Source organism: Lepisosteus platostomus, chromosome 19 (assembly GCF_059453375.1).
Source record: "Lepisosteus platostomus isolate fLepPlt1 chromosome 19, fLepPlt1.hap1, whole genome shotgun sequence".
Taxonomy (NCBI): Eukaryota; Metazoa; Chordata; class Actinopteri; order Semionotiformes; family Lepisosteidae; genus Lepisosteus; species Lepisosteus platostomus.
This window is the reverse complement of record NC_142629.1, coordinates 12,290,222-12,309,404: the sequence shown is the minus strand read 5'-3', so window position 1 is coordinate 12,309,404 and position 19,183 is coordinate 12,290,222. Positions and strand designations below refer to the sequence as shown.

Below are 19,183 nucleotides of genomic sequence, written 5' to 3'. Positions count from 1 at the left end.
GACCACTTTCCCCTGCTGCCCAGCTCACTGCTGATGCCATAGAGCGTTGGGCCCTGGGGGCGTGTATTCCACACATGAGGAGAGGCGGTGCATCAGCCAGTCTACAGCCACAGAGGAGGGGATGGAGGGGGAAGCTGAGGACCACAGACTGCTGTGCTAGCTCTCGCTCTCCAATTACGCTGGCCTCTTAAGGGAAAATGGTTTTGTCTCTAACCTTCCCTGGCTACTTTTTGGACTGGATTGATCCTTTCCTTGCTGGTGTGAGGGAAAAACAGATTGCAGTTGTTTCCTAAACATCTATTTTTATGTTTGCATCTTTAGTTGTTTCTAGGCCAAAGTCCAGAACAGAAGATATCCCAACTTTGGCTCTTTGCATCCAACTGTGCAATTGTACTGTACACAATTTGTTAATAATTTAATTGCTGATTAGCAAGATTCAGATTACAATTAAGATGCTAGTTGTACTTAAGTCTTACAGTTGAGTGGATTGAGAAGGGTGTGTTAAGTAGCTCTGATCTAGACTATTTTATATTATTTTTCTCCCATTGAAAAAAAAAACAGCTTGTGAGCCTTCTAGGAAGTAGGACTTACAAGTGATTATTGAGGACTAATAAATCCTGTTTCAAATTAGAGGATTCTGACTGTTGCAGCCTGCTATTATTCTTACACTGTTTCATAGGCATGGAGGAACCCACTCATGTAATTAACTGATATGGAGGAATCTTATATTGTATATAGGGTTTAAATAATTACAAATTTATTCGTTTCAGGATGTTTAGGGTAAACATCCTGGGCTGTCTGAATAGAAATGTGTACCGTAAACACAGGCAAAAGTTGTTTTAATATTGCAGGAGCATGAACATGTTGTTACATTTACACATTTTATACATCTTGTAGCATTAAGGAAAATCAACAGAGTGATTTTTGAAATTGTGATGCGATAATGGGTGAAGGGGTTGTTAACACATTAATAACCTGTCCAGAGAAGATTTTAATCATCACAATGGTTTTCTTTTAAAGTGAAGAATTGCATGTATTGTATCTTAAGTGTGATGATTTTTAACATTAGATATAATTATGTGAAGACAAGAAAATGCCAGAAAATGTAGATTATCAAGCTGACTCTCTTGTTCTCAATGCACAAAGGGCTATGAGCTTTTCGCAGCTTCTGACGAAGCAGACTCCCATGCTGCGTGTTCAAGCCACACCACCTCTTGCAATTGAAAGCACTGTAAAAAGATGAAGGGATTTTTAAAGGACTATTAAAATAAAGTCTGAAACATTTACCTCTTAAATTTGAAGTCAGTTATTATGTCCAATGAGAGTTCCCAGCATCCCAAACCACCAATTAGAGCACCACCCAAAATAAGGACATTTACACGCTTACCATCTGCTTTCACAGAGACGGCCTGACTCTGCTCAGAGGGCACTTTCCTGTTGACTGCAGTTGCTTTCACTGAGAAATGGGTTTCAAGACTGTCTGAGCTGGGAGACCCATGTTCCAGTCAGTTCCCAATATATGCAAGGATACATACAGCATTTTGTATTTTTAAGTTTAGATTGAAAGACATTTATGCACCTTAACTTTTACTAGAGGTGATTTTTATTTTAACATGAAAGGATCTACATAAAATGGTAACTGACTGCACAGAATACTGCTAATTAACAATAATTAACAAGTGATACTTGTTAATAGATTTGAGTAATTCTGTGTTCTTCTATTAATAGCTTGGAGCAGTTTTTAGAAATTGTTCTGAAATGTCAAAGTGGTGTGAAGAGCAGTTAACTGAAACCCTGCAGATGGCTCAGTGTGTTTTCTATAAATTGTTTTTCTCACAAGAAACCATGGCTGAGTCAACCAAAGATTCACAACTGTTTCATGATGACATGGGAATAAGATAAAGTATCAAAAAGAGGGTGGGTTTAGGTTTGGTGGTATTGGGGCTTATCCTGGTATGAAACCGTAAGTCTGAATTTGCAGAAACATTTCCTTCTGTTGTCTGCCAGTATCTTACACTTCATCTAGTGCGCCTCCTCTGTTCTGTGTTGCCTTTCACTGACTTGGCAGCATAGTTGGCTTATTAATACTCCTAAGGAACTTAATTGGCACTCTGTTTTTAGCACCTATGCTAAATGTCACCGCAGACAAATAAAACATTACAGAAGGAAAGCCGCACTATCTTTTTGGAATGAGTCCACTGAATCCATTGACTTCTTAGAATGGCAAAGTCTTCCAGCAGATGCACTATGTTGGCCTTGTCTGAATGTCTGCAAATAGAAACTGCATTGTCATTCTGTCAATTATAACCAGCAAAAAACACATAGGCTTGGGCTGTAGCCCCGCAATACTCCATAGAATGCGCAACAGACTGGAATTCTACTATAGTAAATAAATGGATCAGAAATTTCTGTTTGTTGTCAGTCTTAAAGCTGACGATTAATGATGCCACCCATGGACCAGAGTTGGCCACTGTCCCTGATGTACACCATTACAGTCCTTCCTCTATGCAGTTCTGAATGAGCAGTCCGTTGTCACTTGCTGCACCCTGAGATAATGATCATGTCCTGAGACAAAACCAAGACTCGAGGCAGCAGGTTTCCTGGAATGCCCCACAGTTTTTAATGGTCTTAGGGTTTTGTACAAATCAACCCATCCCGCCTTCACATTAGTTTAATTGAATGACTTTGCAGACTTACACCCTTGAATAAATATGTCTTTCCTTAGGCTTCTGTAAACTTTATATCATTTGGGTTCTGTCAGCAGGCTTATAGAGAATACACAGAGCTCCAGAGAGAAAATCAATAAGGAATGAATGGCATCAGGATGGCAGAATCAGGAGTTTACATTCTTGGTTCTGTCAAGGGCTACAGTCCAGAATGTATCTTTAAATTATCAAAAGCTTTGAAACTGTGGAAGAGGGTTAACATGGACAAGTTAAAACATAAATTGACAGTTTTAACCCTTTTTGCTCAGGTTTTTACGCTGTTGATAGTTCAAGAAGACTCGCATAACCTGCTCAGCTGTGGTCACTGGTCCTCAAGTATCAGGAATTGGACATTACTTAAGGATTATTATCCAACCACGTTCTCTTCATCACGACCTGTCAGTCACCTCTTGCAATTCAAAACTACTCTGTCTTAATTGATTATAAGGGAATATTTATCACTGGGATCAGGTAGTGTGATACCTGATGTTATGAGATTCACAACACCAAAGTATTTTTAAACTAAAGAAATAAAAAATGTTTTTCTAACAATGAGCTCCTCCTCCTCGTGTAGAGATCCTGGGTTTCAGAATGAATTGTGTTTTTTATTGACAGGAACTTACATTATGGAAGCCTTTGTCCAAGGCATGCTACAAAGGTAACTTGCAAGATATAGTATATTGCAATACATTTTATGGAAATTCAAAAACAATTGAAGGTACTGAAAACCAAGTTAAATATTTCAGGAAAAAAATAAAATATAATTTATCATTACTTCAAACCAGGTATAAAGATAAGGTGTTGTTCAAATTAAAATCATTTTACATTACTGAATCACTAGAAGCATCACAGATAGTTTGATTAGAAAAGTTCAGAAGTGCAATGTCATGAGTCTGTGTGGAAAAACCAGTCAGACTGGAACCAGAAACTTGTAAATGCAGCTGTGCACCCTCCCCTGGTCATTAATTTCATTAATCCCTTTAATATTTGTCAGACCAATGTACTGTCAATGTAATTGTAGAATCTGGTAATTACAGATCCACCCTTCAGGGCTGTACTATATGTACAGATTGGTACACAGTCCATTATCTTCTGGATTAGCATTTGTTTGAAGGACTAAACTAGTATTACTCACAATACTCTCATCAGGTGTAAGTTTTTTGGACATTTTCCAACTACGGGCTTAGTGCATATGCACACATGTCCAAAAACAGTAGCAGGGAATTACAAGAAGAGTTATGGGAGACTGGGAAAAAACTGCCCACCTAGGTTATTGAAGCAATTTTCCCCAAAAGCAGCTGGACAAAATCAAACTAGTGACAATGAAAAGACCAAAATAGCTGAATGGCCTCCTCTCCTTTGTCACTTACGCATATGGCAATACCTTACATTTTGTTAAAATATTTACAGTGACAAAAAAAAACACTGGAAGAAGTCGTACAGTAGTATGTAATTGGAATTGTAGAAAGATCTGATAGTGTGAGCAAGATTCTCCAGTGCTGAACTTTTGGAGGAATTTCAGTTTCAGCAGCTGTGTAATTCAAAACATGCTGCCGCATTGCTTTTTAACGTCTGCAAACTATATTGTCAGAATGGACTCAACATTTGCCGTCTGCATTCCAGAAAGGCCTGTGACTGTGATCTTTGATCTCCTGATTTTCTCCTGGTGGTAAAAATCAAAAGTAGAACAACTGTAGCGAAATGTGCATAGTGGAGTAGAACTGAATGGAAGAAATGTTGCTTTTCCAACATTGGTGTCCCTAAAATAACAAAGCAAAGGTATACAAGGTAGGACAGTAAAGAGAAAGTTGCAATTTCTGTGGTGCTCAAAGAAATGAGAATTTGGAACACCTAAGCTTGATATTGGATTTAGAAAAAAAAAGACTACTACTTAGTTTTTAGTTATACTCCTTCTCTCTCCTTCTGTGTGTCAGTCTTGACTCTCTTCCATTCTTGAGCTACATGAATGGGTAGTTCCTGTAACCGCCCAATCTGGAAAAGCAAGAAATTGTTCAGATGAAAAAAAAACCCAAACAAACAACATTAACTGGAATGGAAAAATTATGTTTTCTTGCTTTTGCTACATGAAGCAGAAGCCACCTACTTCAGAAATAACTCAAAGACATCAATTCAATTCCCCATTGTAGGTAAAGAGGCTAAAAGCTTTCATAGTAAAAGCAATTATACAATCATAAAACAGCTGAATAGGGGATCAGCTGACCACACAAAATAAAAGTATAATTACATGTAAATTATATTACATTGTAATACATACAGATCCAGCTTCTAGGCATTAAGTGTTCACCTTAGATGTAAAGCATTCTAAACAGAAAAGAGCAAAGAGAGTTTTAGGTGAAGAGTATGTCCTGTCTTGTTGATTCGCCTTCATTAGTCTTCTACCTGGGCTGTGCAGTAAGGACGTTATCCTGCTGTAGTCGTCATGCAGGGACTTGTTTCGACTCCCCGAGCTGCAGCCCAAGATTAATCCAATTCTTGCTAGTCTTGTGTAGTAGGTTTGGGCAGAGACAGTTCATTCAAACAGGAATAAACAAGGGGGCAGAGGGGAGAAAACAGTAGAAAATACACACAGAAAAACATATTTCTTGTTAAAGTTCCACTTAAAAGAGAGAATTCAATAAATTCCTGTGAAACTTTTGAACCATTTGAGTCATTGTTGGCCGTGGATTACTTCTAAACGTGCTAATAACGTAGGTTTAAAGAAGGAAAATTTCTGGGAACACAAAAGGTAAAATTCCGATGCACGTCTCTTTAACACATCCATGTTAACCGTCTCGCTCTTTCCAAAACTCAAAACCGACTCAAAGCCAGTCAAACACCCACATTACGTTGATCCACTCAAAACAACATTTCCTCACGGTACTGCAAGGGACTCCGGTTTACACAGATTGGTCTGAAGAGTCCGCGTTCACTCGCGGAAAGGCACGCAAGCATAAGAGTAATCATTTACCAAAGGTAGCAGACACTCCACTGAATAAAAGATACAGAATCACTAAAGGACTGTTCGCTATTAATAACGAGAATAATATGGATTTGTCTGTAGAACGTGTACACGAGTATGCCTTTTGGAACATTTATTTTATTTTTTTCTGATATATATTTATTTCTCAAAGTAAATATGTGCGCTTATTTGTACATGTGTATTATCCAGTTTCCATGAACAAAAACTACCTATTGTAATTTACATCTTTAAATATATGTATTGAACCCATAAAATAACGTAGTATTTTTAATGTTAAATGTTAAAGCAGTTACGGACTACTGTGCTTCAGAATCGATTCCTGCTAAGTCGCACACTTTACAACGTTGATTTCACAACAGTACTGTAAGTTTCACCATAATGTAGTCCTCTGAATGTTGCTTCAAAGGACTAGTAACGTTCTAAGGTAATGACTTTATTGGTAATGCACATAGCAGCGCTATTACAAATCGAAATTGTTTTATCCAGAGGATGTGACTAAGATTTTTTTTTTGCAATATTCAATCACAATTCAGATGAATCTGATGCAACTATTTCAAAAAGCAAATATCTAAACGTGTTCATCAAGCCGATTGAAGACCCTGTGTCGTCATTCAGCTATGAAGAGAGATTTTCATTGTGGACCGTATAAAGTGATTATAATTGTTCTCTAACAATTTGTACAGGTGTGAAGAAAAAACTTGAGCAACATTATACCATTTGATCTAAGTTATTTAAGATCCGTGAATGGCTTAAAATACTTTCTTTTTGTCAGTGATTTAAAGAGCACAACACTAGATAACACTCAAAACAGTAAAAACAGAACTAGAAGTGAAAGAACAGAAGTCAGTTGTGTGATTTTGATAAAAGTGGTTGAAAATAAAAGCAGTGTGACAGTATCCAACGTGTTTGTAGCAGACATCTGTTGCTATTGACTCCAATTAGGTTCAGGTCAGGACATTTCATTTCGACGGCATTAATCGGCTGGCCATTAAACAGGTTAAAAAAGATTAATATCCAGGTGAAATAAACACTGAAAAAACAAGAGTTCACTTAAAATGTGCATTTTATCCAGTGTGGCTCCGCAAAAAAAGAAAGAACACTAAATCGCACTAGAAATATCTGCCGTGTGTGCGGTTTGTAAACCCTTGGCACGCTAAAGGCGAAAACCATATTAGCACCCCGACTTCTGAACACCAACAATTTATTATACAACAACCAGACTTTATTTTTATAAGTTCCTGTAACAGACAACGTCTGTTTTAAGGCACGGCAGTGGGCTTTCTCGTCGCTGAAAGAGAAATGGATTAATAAAGGTTATATTTAGATCTGCACCGCATTGTGCCAGCCCACCCCGCTCCTCGCAGGCATGATCAGCCGCTACCTGCGCGCCGTGGACACCCTTTTTGTTTGGCCGTGACGTCAGCCGTCACCACCGCCCTGCAGTGTCTGTGATTTCTGCTGATGGAGAAGGGAGCAGCGGCCTTCGTTGCAATGGAGCTGGATCTGTTCGGCAGATTCCTGGTCTGAGACGACGAAAGCCCGGAAAAAGAAGCGGCCGAAGCCTCGGGAAACATGATCTTCCGATGCCCGGATTGCAGCCGGAGTTTTTTTTGGGGGAAGGGGCACTTCTGCGTCTCCTGTGGGCTTTCGGGGGGCTTTCCTGCAGGCAGAGGCTAGAGTGCAGAGCGCCGGCGCTGGGAGACATTGGAAGCAATTACTCTCTGGGAAAACGGCAAAGTAGCAGCTAGCAAAAGCTGCTTCATTTCAATGCGAAAGGGGAAATTCCTTGCCTGCAACCTGAAATCGCCGGGAATGTATTCGGTGGGGTGGAGCTGCGGTTTATTTAATTATACATGAGCCGTGTGAAGATCGGGAAAGCAGTGTGGGGACGAAGTTCGATTTCCCCCCCCACCGGGTTTGCATTTTTTTGGTTTTCAGCATGGTTTTCCGTCATGGGTCGGCGATTTGTGATTCAATTTTAAATCCTTTTTTGAGTCAACTGGAATGAACAAACCGAAGATGGCACCGAAGAATATAAATGACATTCGGTAAAAGGAGGGGACGGCCTTAGCTTTTAACTGAGGTAATTACAGTGGGGTTGTATTTGTACATATTGTTATTTTAGGATCTAGAAACAGTGGCGTCCAGCAGAGGATTGACGCTGCCTACTGTAGTGCTAAAGTAAAGGTGAAGTGAATGGGATCTTAAACTCTTCTTGACTGGCGTAGACATGGGTGCAAACTGAAAAGTGAATATTCAGACCTGGCACAAGCTCAGGGCATTTAAAAATGGCCATAATAACAGCTCTCGTGATCGATAATATAAGTTCGTGGAGTTCCCATTGCCATCAGCGTGGATGAGCTCAAATCGGACGCAATGGCACTCTGAAAGTCTCCCAGCCAGTTTCAGTGAGTCTTACCGAACCTGTTTCTTCTTTTTTTAAAAAAAAAGATAGATACACGGGCATGCCCTTAGAGACGCGGTACGATGTCTAAAGCGGCGACAAAAGAGAAGAAATCCTTCAGCAAGAAGCTGTTCCGCCGGGGCTCGGTGCGGTCCGTGGGGAGTTTCATGAGCAGGGTCCTCAAGACCCTGTCCACCCTGTCCCACTTCGGCACCGAGGAGCACCCGGTGGAGGACGAGAAAGACGACGGGGGCTTCGCGACCTTTAAGTCGGGGGGCAAGAGCTCCACCCAGTCGGACGAGAGCGACTGCGGCGGGTTCCTTATCGGAGACAGGGTCCCCGGGGTGGCGGGGCTGAAAAACCACGGGAACACCTGCTTCATGAACGCCGTGCTGCAGTGCCTGAGCAACACGGAGCTGTTCGCGGAGTACCTGGCTCTGGAGCAGTACCGTGGGGACGAGGACGCCGACGACCAGCCGAAGGCCAACAGCGTCCTGCTCCAGAAAAAGGGCCCTCAGGAGAGAGGGGAGGTCACGGAGCAGCTGTCCGGACTGGTCAGGGCGCTGTGGACCTTCGAGTACACCCCGCAGCATAGTCGGGACTTCAAGGTAAGCGAACACTGCCGCCTCCTCCCAACCTCGCTCCTTTTCATTTGTTTTGGCACGTGTTTCGGGGTTGCCCTGATTGCAGAGAGGGGAGAAACACGAGGTGTGTGGCCCGAGCTGCCCTCGATGAGTCGGGGGGTTACACAGGTGGATACTGCGGAGGCCCGGCTTGTTACAGTCCGGCTGAGCTTCACATGCAGGCTCGCAGTGTCTCGTCCTGGCCGCCGTTGGGGTTGTATTTTCTGTCCTCACTCTAAAGGGTGAAAAATTGTATTGGAGCGTCCTGGATCTTGTTTTCAGGGTCTCTCACTGTTTTGGGTTGGGAAATGAAACGCTCCTGAAAAGATAGGCAGAGCTCTGGAGCAATATGGCACTAGAGGGACATTCCATACCAATGTGAATATCCTCTTGGATCAAGTCTTCTTACATTTTAATGTTAAGAAAATATCAAAGTGCATTTAGAAGCTGAGATCTTGGTATACATAACTTTCAGATTCACATAAAACTGTGCAGTACAGCTAACTCATGCCGCCTTCTGTAGCAGTCCACATTCATTTGGGATGTCTGATGGACGTCAGATACCTTATTAACGTGATGCATCTGTGTCTGACAACTTTGATGAATCATGTGCAAGAGGAAATTAGGATGTTGTAACCTATCCTAATTTAATGGACTTTCTTTATTCCAATTTTTAATCTTCACATTGAGGAATTTGACTGACTGAAGTGCTTCTCCAAGGCTGAACTGTTTTGCCAAAATGCTTTTCAAACTTCTGATCTGAAGTTGAAGAAGATGAGCACCAAAGAAGTTTGCTAAAAGGAGTTCAAAGGCTAAATATGACTCCACATTGGTCACCCGGGATAATTGTATCCGTGTATCTGAGAATCTTCTTATTTACTGTAGGTTCGCATTGATAAGCAGTTTACAAGTATCTTTTGGCTTTTTAGTGTTCAGAATGGTGGGAGGGGTTTGAGATCTCAGACTAACCCGGGAAAATTGATTTATCCCTCAGCGGGCATCATTCGTAGGTTCTAGTGTAGAAGCCAACACCAGCTGGTGGGTACTTGAGCTTATTTAGTTATTTATCCAAGTAAACGTGCAGTTAAAATTCAACACATTGCTGTTTTGTTTTATTGGCTCGGACAGAGACCTTCAAACCACGATTGACTTGAACTGCTTTGTGACAAATATTTTTGGTTTCCCTGCAGTCCTTTGAGATTGTCAGTGCAGTTAGAGGTCTCACATTGTTGGAATTTCCTACCAGCAACCAATTGAAGATTCAGCCAGTAGGCCAATTAAAATTTGAGGAGTTTGCACTATTCAGCACAGCAAGCACCGGATTGTGTTACTGCAAAAGCATCTTGTCTTCTGCCAGTGCTGGGTGTTTTGCTCTTCTGCCTGAAGATTTGACAGCACTGGAAGGCATTTGTCTTTTTGCTGTTTGTGGGCGATGATCAGCTATACAATGACAGAGAAGGCTGCGAGATTGCTGGAACACAAAGACATTCAAGACTGCGGCGCCTGGTAGTAGTCCTGGCCATGTCATGTGGGCCTTAATTGTAGGGTGGGATTAAATTACCGTTTTGCAATCCATCGGGCCGGTCTTTAGGTTGTCTCAGACTGTCCCGCCTGCCTCTTTGCTCATTGCTGTGTCTGTGCACATGGCTGCCGCCAGCTCAGAGCCACCTGTTGCTCTGCGCTGCTTCTCTGCCTTCACCACCTCTGCGCACATTCGGCAACACACCTTCTGCCCGTTACAAAAAACCCCCAACAAAACCAGGACGTGAGCAACAGCTGGGGAGTGTTACCTGATTCCTTTTGTTTGGTCATTGTGCTCTGGTGTGTTGTGCTGAAGAAAAAAAGCAGAAAAGATGAGCGAGAAAATAAAACTGACCTTTCTTTGATCTTAAGCATTGTGGAGTGTGATCTAATGAACATCCGGACTTTTCTGGGACAGCGTCCAGCTTTTTGTTTTTGGCCAAAATGTTTTAGATTCTTTCCTCGGACTCCTTTACGAAATCAATTGAAGTCGATGGTCTTTTTTTTTCTGTTGGCGCACGGTGCGTTTCATTCACTTTTACTTGTTTTGGAAGAGCACGCTTGCTGTAGAGGGGTTCTTGGAAAGCTTATATCTGTATAAGAAGCAGCCTGTGAAGACGCAGGTTGATTCAAATTCATTGCTAGAATATGAGAGGAATGCCAAGTCATTAATTATTAGTTGTGCTGGCTTGAAGCAGTTCCTGTCTCTTTGTCTGTGGCAATCAGTGTAGAGTAGCGGTCAGGCTGCTGGACTCTCCAGTGAAAGGCTGTGGGCACCAGGGGTGTAGCCAGGAATTGATTTTTGGGTGAGCCTGTGCAAACATAGGTGATCCGAGCTGTAACTGACTGTCCTGCCAACACAGGGACACCCCTCCAACTATTTACAATCCAATCCTCATGCGGTATAATCAAACGGCAAAATTAGCAGAACCTTATATATATTGTAGTACGACGGGGTCGGCGAGAATGGAATCAGGAACTTAAACTCTTTTATTTAAGAATAAAAGTGCCTTATTAGTTGTACGTGTGTCAGGCGCAGCAACAACAACAGACAAAGCAGGGTACAACACACTAGGGTCATTTGGGGTACAGGTATGTAGATATAGGGTGGTAAGTGTGTACAGGTATAAAAGGGGGTGGAAAACCAGGGGTAACTATTTACAGGGATCTGGGCAACCTTTAGACGGTGTACACCTGTTCCGGATGGTCAGCAGCACTAGCCAGTGGCTCCCGTCCTGCCCTTCACCACGCACCTTAGCCGAATGCTCTTCGGTCGCAATGGCAAGCAAAGGTGCCACAATATATACATACTGACTCTCTCCCTCTCTTTCTCTCTCACACACTCACACACTCACACACACACTCACACAGGTTAAGCAACAATTACGTAGGCTGCCAAATGCTGCTGTGCCATGGTGGAAACACAGAAACAAAACAATCAGAGCCTACTTTTTCAGGTGGGTAGTTGTGTCAGCATACGTAAGCTGCAAAGGAACAAGCAATAGGTTAATTCCATGCTGAGAAGGGAAGAAAGAAAACACAACATTTGGGACTTGGAGCCTTCTTCAGGTGTGACAGGTTGACACACCTGACGCCTGTCCCACCTCAGACAGGGACTCTTTCTTCTCTTTTCAGCATGGAATAAACCTATTACTTGTTCCAGTGCCTACTTTTGTTGTGCGATTTTGGCCTTCTAGACCAGACATAGGCGTCGGGACTTGGAATTGAATATTGCGATAATCTCGTCGCTGTCTGGAGAGTCGGCATGTTCCCGTTCAAATGATAGTATAGACAAGTTGTTCAGACGATCTGAGCTCTAAGAGTGTCTGACGCCGACGATAGCCAATTGGGCTACGCGTGCACCGCCCCACTGCAATTACATTTTTTTTTTTATTGGTCACAAAAGATACAGCGAGCCAATAGCAAATGACATACCATTAAAAAAAAATCAAATCCCGTAACATTCGAAAGCAAATGTAACGCCAACAAGGAAAAAAAATCTCAAATTGCTTTGGACTGATTGGGTAGGCATAGGATCAATCAGTCCCCTGGTGTGTACTGTGGTAGTCTCAAATTAGGTTCCTAGTCCCAGTTGCTGCAGTCCTCCCAACTCTACTGCTGTGATGAATTGTCCTCCCCTGCAGGAGGATGCTCTCCCGTGTGCTCTCAGTACACCTAAGGCTAAAGAGATGAGGATAAGCTCTGACTTGATGGGCCACCAGGCTTGGCGGTCCCCATTGCTTCTGTTACTCATTTTCTGATATGAATATTGTAGAATGAAAATATGTGGTTTAAGAAAATGGAGAAAAATTATTTTCATGAGAATACACTTTGTAGAGAAAGATGGGTTTCTCACAATTTATTCTGTTTATGCATGAGGCCCGATTCTGGCAAACCCTGGTCATGTATGTTCTCTTTGCCTTGAATAGCAGTAGCAGTGGGAGGAACTGTTGCCCACTGATGCCAGCTGTGGAGCATGTTTTCAGTGTCCTGAGTAGGCTGCAAAGACCCTTGGGCTTTTCACAGCTGTTTTTACTGTGTTTGTCTGGCACATGGTTTCCACTGTCATGATTCCAGAACAGTAAATAATGTGCAAACCAGGAGTTTCCTTTCAAACGTTTGGGCTGTCTGCCTTTGAGCTCTTTTCCTCAGGACAGGAACCTGCTGGTCGTCAGATTCCGGGCTGTGTCACTCTTCACGCGGGATTTTCTTTTACACGGTTTTGCAGATCTTGCTGGTTGTTGAGTGAACAAACAACTGTGCTGCACGGTTTAGTGCCAGATCATATCACATAGCGTTGACTTACTTCAGATCTTTTGTGCAGCTGAGGATTGTGCTGTGGATCGTGTTACTTCTGAAAAGTTGTTTTTTTCTACACTTCCACACTGATATTTGAAAAAATCCCTTGCCTTATGCTAAAATGTCAGTATGTTCTTCTGAGTTTGGATTTTAAGAAACCTATTTTTTGGTTTTAATTTTTGGTAAGTTCCAATTTTCATTTGCCGACTGGGTTCACTGAAAGTTCATCTCATTCTGTGCCAGTTGAGTTTGAACTGACACAGAGAACTCCCGTGTCTCCTTGTGCGGGCTTCTTTTAGAGTTTGATGCAGCTCCTTTTAATGGCGTAAGTTAGGAGCACACTCACAACAACTTTCCCTGGTTTTGAAAATAAACAGTAGGTTTTTCTAGCCTGAATTTCTGGGAGAAGACAGACTGTGTCTGCAATTCACACCCCCATTAATCGCACTCTGACTTCTTTAACATATTGCTTCCCTTTGTGCTGTGGTTCTGGTCTTTAAAACTGTCAAGCCAATATGTTTGGGAAATAAACACCATCAGGACTGCCAACATTTTTATCATTTCATTCAGAGTGCTGGCCTATAAGGTATTTCAGTTTCTAAAGAAAGATCTGTGTTGAGCTGTTACAGACAGAAGGAGTAATTAGGAGTGTTAATATTTTACACAAAAATATCTATCCTTGGTGCCTTCTGCTTCTTAATCCAGTTTTCAGAAATAACCAGTGGAGGCTGTGCTGTGTGCAGTTGCATGCTACTTCTGAAACTTGACCTTTGGCTGACCTATGCTGAAGGAGTAAGGAGTGTTATTATACAAACACAGAAAGGAGGCAGATTTGCTTTAGATCACATTGAGCTGGAATTGTCTTTGAACTGTCATGTAAGGTGATAAAAATAGTTGTAATTTGTCTGCCAAATCAAAGGCCTTATGCATGAAATCTAATTACTTTCACAGGAAATAGCAACATTGTAGCTTTGCTGAACACCCAAGACATATGTCTTACACTTTTTGTTGGAATGAACACATATTTTGTATATGGAATTTATCATAGGTGTGCATATATCTGGATGCAAAAATTCTGTAGGATTTCTCCGGTCAGAGCAGCTGATGTATACAGTTCACTTACTTGCGCCCAAAGTAGATTAATCTCAGCTATACGCTGCCAAATACTACGTTGCAGTTGTAACTGTTTGCCTCCAGGCCTGTGTAATCAGAAAAGCAGAAATCTGAGTAAAATGCCAGGCCTAGAATGGTCTCTGTGTTCTCTCTTCCCCTGGTCAATGTCCCACTTTCCCTCTCTGCCTCTTTCTCTACCTCCCTGCCTGAGTCAGCTGGTTTGTGCTTTGCAGGACTAAGTGCCTCCCTGCCCCCCTCCTGCCCTGCTGACAGGGACAGAGCAGCCTGGATGATGATGATGATGATGATGATATCAGTGGGGAGTGATGAAGCCAGTTAATGGATGGGGATAATAAGGAGGGCATTATTGGTATAGGCCAATGGGCAGTTTGGCCAGGATGCTGGGGTTACACCCCTACTCTCTTCAAGAAACACCCTGGAATTTTTAATCACCACAGAGCATCAGGACCTCGGTTTTACGTCTCATCTGAAGGACGGCACATTTTTACAGTATAGTGTCCCCACAATACTGGGGCATTAGGACCCACATGGACCACAGGGTGAATGCCCCCTGCTGGTCCCACTAGCACCTCTTCCAGCAGCAGCCTTAGTTTTTCCCAGGAGGTCTCCCATCCAGGTACTGACCAGGCTCACACCTGCTGAGCTTCAGTGGGCTGCCAGCTCTGAGTTGCAGGGTGATTTGGCTGCTGGATGAATGGCCCCAGGGAGAGCGAAGAGATGGCACAATGCCAGGCACTTCCGCAGGGGAGGCTCGCTGGAACACGTGGCCCCTCACATGAGTGGAAGCAATCAGCAGGGTTGGGGTGGAGGCTGGCTGCAGGTGTAAAGTTGCACACTCAGGCTTTTCCAAATTCCTTTAGGAGATGTTTTGGTTTCCTGGTTGGGAATTTCAGCATAAGTGCAGGATGTGTGTTGATGCAAGAGAAAACCAGTTGAGTTTGTCTTTCTAACTAAAGGGACACAATTAAATTTACAGTGAAGTTTGCAATGACTATTGTAAATATTTAATCCCAAATACCTGTACTGCGTGTTAGGACAGACCATAGTAGTGGGCTGTGTCACAAGGAGTTTTCAGACTTTGTTTTAGTGAGTGGAAGAGGTTGAGGAGCAGTTAAATTCAGAGATTCCACAATGATCTAGTATAATGCATCCTTGGATCTGTATTGAAGAATTTGTTTTTTGGTGTCTTTTCAAATGTAAAAATCCTAAGCCTAAGTCTCATGCATGGATATTCTCTGCTGTCTTCCGGTTTGACTCATGACCCTGCCTGTGATTGTGAATAAATCCCTTGTTTGAGTTGCTGTGTCTATAAACAAGCAGTTTTCTGTTTCATTGTTTCTTGTAGTTTAGTATGTTTATCATACAGTGGTCATCTGCTAGCAATGGTAGATTGTAATTCACAGCTCTATTTAAAATATTATTTTGCTCTTTTATAATATTTATTAATGCACCTGTATTTTTTGGAAAGCTTGGCTAATAGACTTAGCAGCTCCCCTTCTATTGAAAATTGCAAACCTTCATATCACATTAGCCTCTAATTTTATCATCATCGTATCATTGAACTTGCATCATCATGGGGATGAAACTAATACTTAACTTTTACATCATATCTGTCAGAACAAGGCAGTGTGATATATGAAGAACCGCTGACATAGGCGTTTAGTGTTATAGCTTTCTTCCTGACATGCCTGGGTAGTACAATGGGGCATCATATTCTCATCTTCCAAAGCTGATCAGATGAGAGCAGGAATTAAGCTGTGTGTTTTTAATCCTTTGAAAATCAATCAAAACTGTAGTCAATCCCTCATAGTGATTCGAAGTATAAAGTGCTGATTGCTTTTTTCCCCTCAAAAGACTCTTTCTTTTAGTAAAAAAAGTACTAAAGCATGCATTGTAGGGTTTAGTGTAATTCTGTAGTAGATTCAGAATATCACTGAGATTTCTGGCAGGAAACCGTTTTTATCTCTTGTCCTTTTTATTCCATTCCTGGCTTTTTCCTCCCATGTGCCTGGCCCATTGGTTGAAAATCTGCTTCTTCCGAAGTGGAAAACTAGTGCGAGGGACAGGAACTGGCTACTGCGTGATAACATCGCCAAAATTCTTTTTTTAACCACCAGATATACGTCATGGGCATCTTTGAGGTATTCCAAGTCATTTTGAAAGAATGGATAATATAAATATATATAAAAACAAGTTAATTAAACATACTAATCATCTTCAGGTTTGGGGAAATAAATTCTAAAATGGATGGAATGATTCTCTGAATGTTTTTCCTTGAAGATCCAACTTAATAAATACTTCTGTTAACTCTTCAATCTCTCTGTATATTAGGGTTATTCAGTTAGTTGTGTATTAAGGCTAAAGTTTGCGGTGCCTCACAACTGCATGGTTGATGGTACTGCCTGTTTCTCTGTTTTTCTTTTTTGAGCACTGGATTGGACTATGCTATTCAGCTGTGCACAGACAGAGCTGTCCCTCTTCCACAGTTTTGGTAACTGTCTTGTCTCTGAGCCATCTTTCATTTTATTTTGCTTGTTATCTTCATACCGAAAGTACTAAGAAACTTAATTCTGTTGCTGCCCCATCACATACTTCAGCCTTGGGGACGTGCTTATTGAAGTCTGATTTCTGCTGTGTCTAAAAAAAGCTCAGCTTGCTTTCTAGTGGTCTTCCAAGTCCGAGGTTAGTAAATGAGATGTCCAATCCAAAAATCTAAAAAAGTTGAGAAGGATCCATTTCTGGCTGTGAAATACACAGGCTGTTGTTAAAAACATAAGGCAGAAAATGAATATTCTTCTTTCCTTAATGTAAGAAAATGAGCTTGATGTATCGATGACCTGGTATTGGGCTCACAGTGCGAGCCAAATGTCAGACAAGCTAACAAAATAAAAAAGGACTCATTTTTAACTGCCTCGGTGTTGAGGATACTCCTCCTGACCCAGTGCCATTTCTCAGCTTTCATTCCTGCGGGACCTGTCGTAAGAGTGCAAGCCTGCTACTATACTTTGCTCTTGCTTTAATTTTGTGCTCTTTACTGCCCTGGGTGCCAGCCAGAGTTGGAACTGTCTTTTTTAATATAGATTATACGCTCGCCAGTGCAAGTTTGGCCATGTTCCTATTTCCTGTATTGTGGTGCCGTTGTCTGAAGGTGTAGAACTGGGGGGAGAATGCAGAATCTCCTTTGGGTTTGTCAGGAAGTTGGTAGCTGAATTCTGTTACTTTCATTCTCTTAGATTAGACATCCTTGTACTTGGTTTTGGGGGGCCAGTTTGCCTGCATGATTTTTGGTCTCTTTAACCTAGCAGCTCCTAAGCTGTGTGGAACTATTATCTTTCCAGTGAAGCCGGTAATAAACTGATTTGACCTTTTCCGTTCATCGTGGACACGGGCGTGACAAGCAGTGAATTATACAATGCCTTACACTTTACACTTTCATTAACAAAATTTTAAAAAATGTTTCACGATGTATTGCACACGCAAGTGACATCTTATATCTTCTAAGTGCAATCATCAAATTTGTTTTTACAGTGGTGAAACTTTTTTGCTAGATGAAAAAATGTGACCCATGGCTGGCTTCAGAAATAAAAAATGTCCAGCCCTACCAGTAGTTTTCATCAAATCCTAGCAGCAAAATCATAACACAGCACCACAAAATATATCATAAGAAACAAGATGAAGTCTTCTGTCTAGTGCATTTCAAATTCCTGTTTGGCAACTCATTTTTTAGAAGACTGTTATCCTGATGATGTAGAATAAAAATATGCACTATAATCAAAGACCACAAACTAATTATTTCCCATTGTTACAGTAAAAATATATTTTTTCAAAAGCAAAACATTGCCAAATCACAAAATAGCAATAACCAATGACCTTACTGTGTAACTACAAAGATTTTGTCAATGGCACTGAAGTGCTTCTTTTTTGCAGTGAATTTAGCTGTTCTAATAGATGGATAGCTGTCACTCAGTTTCCCTTTGCTTGTCTAGACTGGTTATTTTTGCAGCCTGAACAGTTTATGTAGCGTAGCCATAATAATAATAATAATAATAATAATAATAATAATAATAATAATAATAAAATTCCTTCCACTTATATAGCACACTTTTTTGGACACCCCACTAAAAGTGCTTCACGGGTAATGGGGACTCCCCTCCACAACCACCACCAGTTTGCAGCCCCACCTGGATAATGCCATAGTGCGCCAGTACATTTACCACACACCAGTTATCAGTGGGGAGGAGAACACAGCGATGAAGCCAGTTCATAGATGGGGATTATAAGAAGGCCATGATTGGTAAAGGCAATGGGAAATTTGGCCAGGACGCCAGGGTAACACAGAGAGTCAGGACCTCAGTTTTACGTCTCATCTGAAGGACGGCACCTCTTTACATTGTAGTGTCCCCGTCAATATTCTGGGGCATTAGGACCCACATTAACACCCCTTCTAGCAGCAACCTCAGATTTTTCCAGGATGTATCCCATCCAGGTACTGGCCTGGCTTAAACCTGCTTAGCTTCAGCGGGTTGGCATTTGTGAGTTCCAGGATGATATAGCTGCTGGTCATGGTGGCTTTTTGTCTTTGTTCCATTAGCCGTCAATTTTAATCCAGACTGGACATATTGGAGAAGCCTTGAAATTATTTTGTTGTTCTTCATGTGCTACGACTTTCTTTTCATTTGAAAAAATGAAATGTGTGTTGTTTTTTCTGTTTCTGTTCTGTCTCTTTCCGTTCACCAACTAACTTTGGTGCTTAATGTTATAAAATACTGTTGGGAGAAAAATAAAGACCAGCGTCATACAAAAGTAACCTCTGTTCTCTCTCTGTCCTTTGATGGTTCTGACTTTAGTGTACATAGTCTTACAAGGGTGCAATTATATTTTTTTAACTAACAAATGCAAGGTTCATTGTAATGCATTCAAAATGCAAGCATTATATTTTTCAGTATACAGTCACTGAATATGTTTTTGCTGTTGGGATTTCCAGTAGCACTGATGTGGTTAAGGTTTGAGACAAACT

The 19,183-nt window shown here is 41.5% G+C and overlaps 1 protein-coding gene across 3 annotated transcripts in view; it reads left to right on the top strand.

The window, feature by feature from the left end:
• Positions 1-7,092: 7,092 nt before the first annotated feature.
• Positions 7,093-19,183, top strand: part of usp31 (ubiquitin specific peptidase 31) — a 52,376-nt gene continuing 40,285 nt past the window's right edge. For 2 of the 3 annotated variants that reach the window (XM_088613009.1, XM_088613008.1), the window contains exon 1: positions 7,093-8,697. In XM_088613009.1, coding sequence (XP_088469135.1) covers positions 8,173-8,697 — 525 coding nt within the window. In that variant the 5' untranslated portion in view covers positions 7,093-8,172. The remainder of the gene's footprint in view (positions 8,698-19,183) is intronic. The other variant, XM_088613007.1, reaches the window with a different exon arrangement.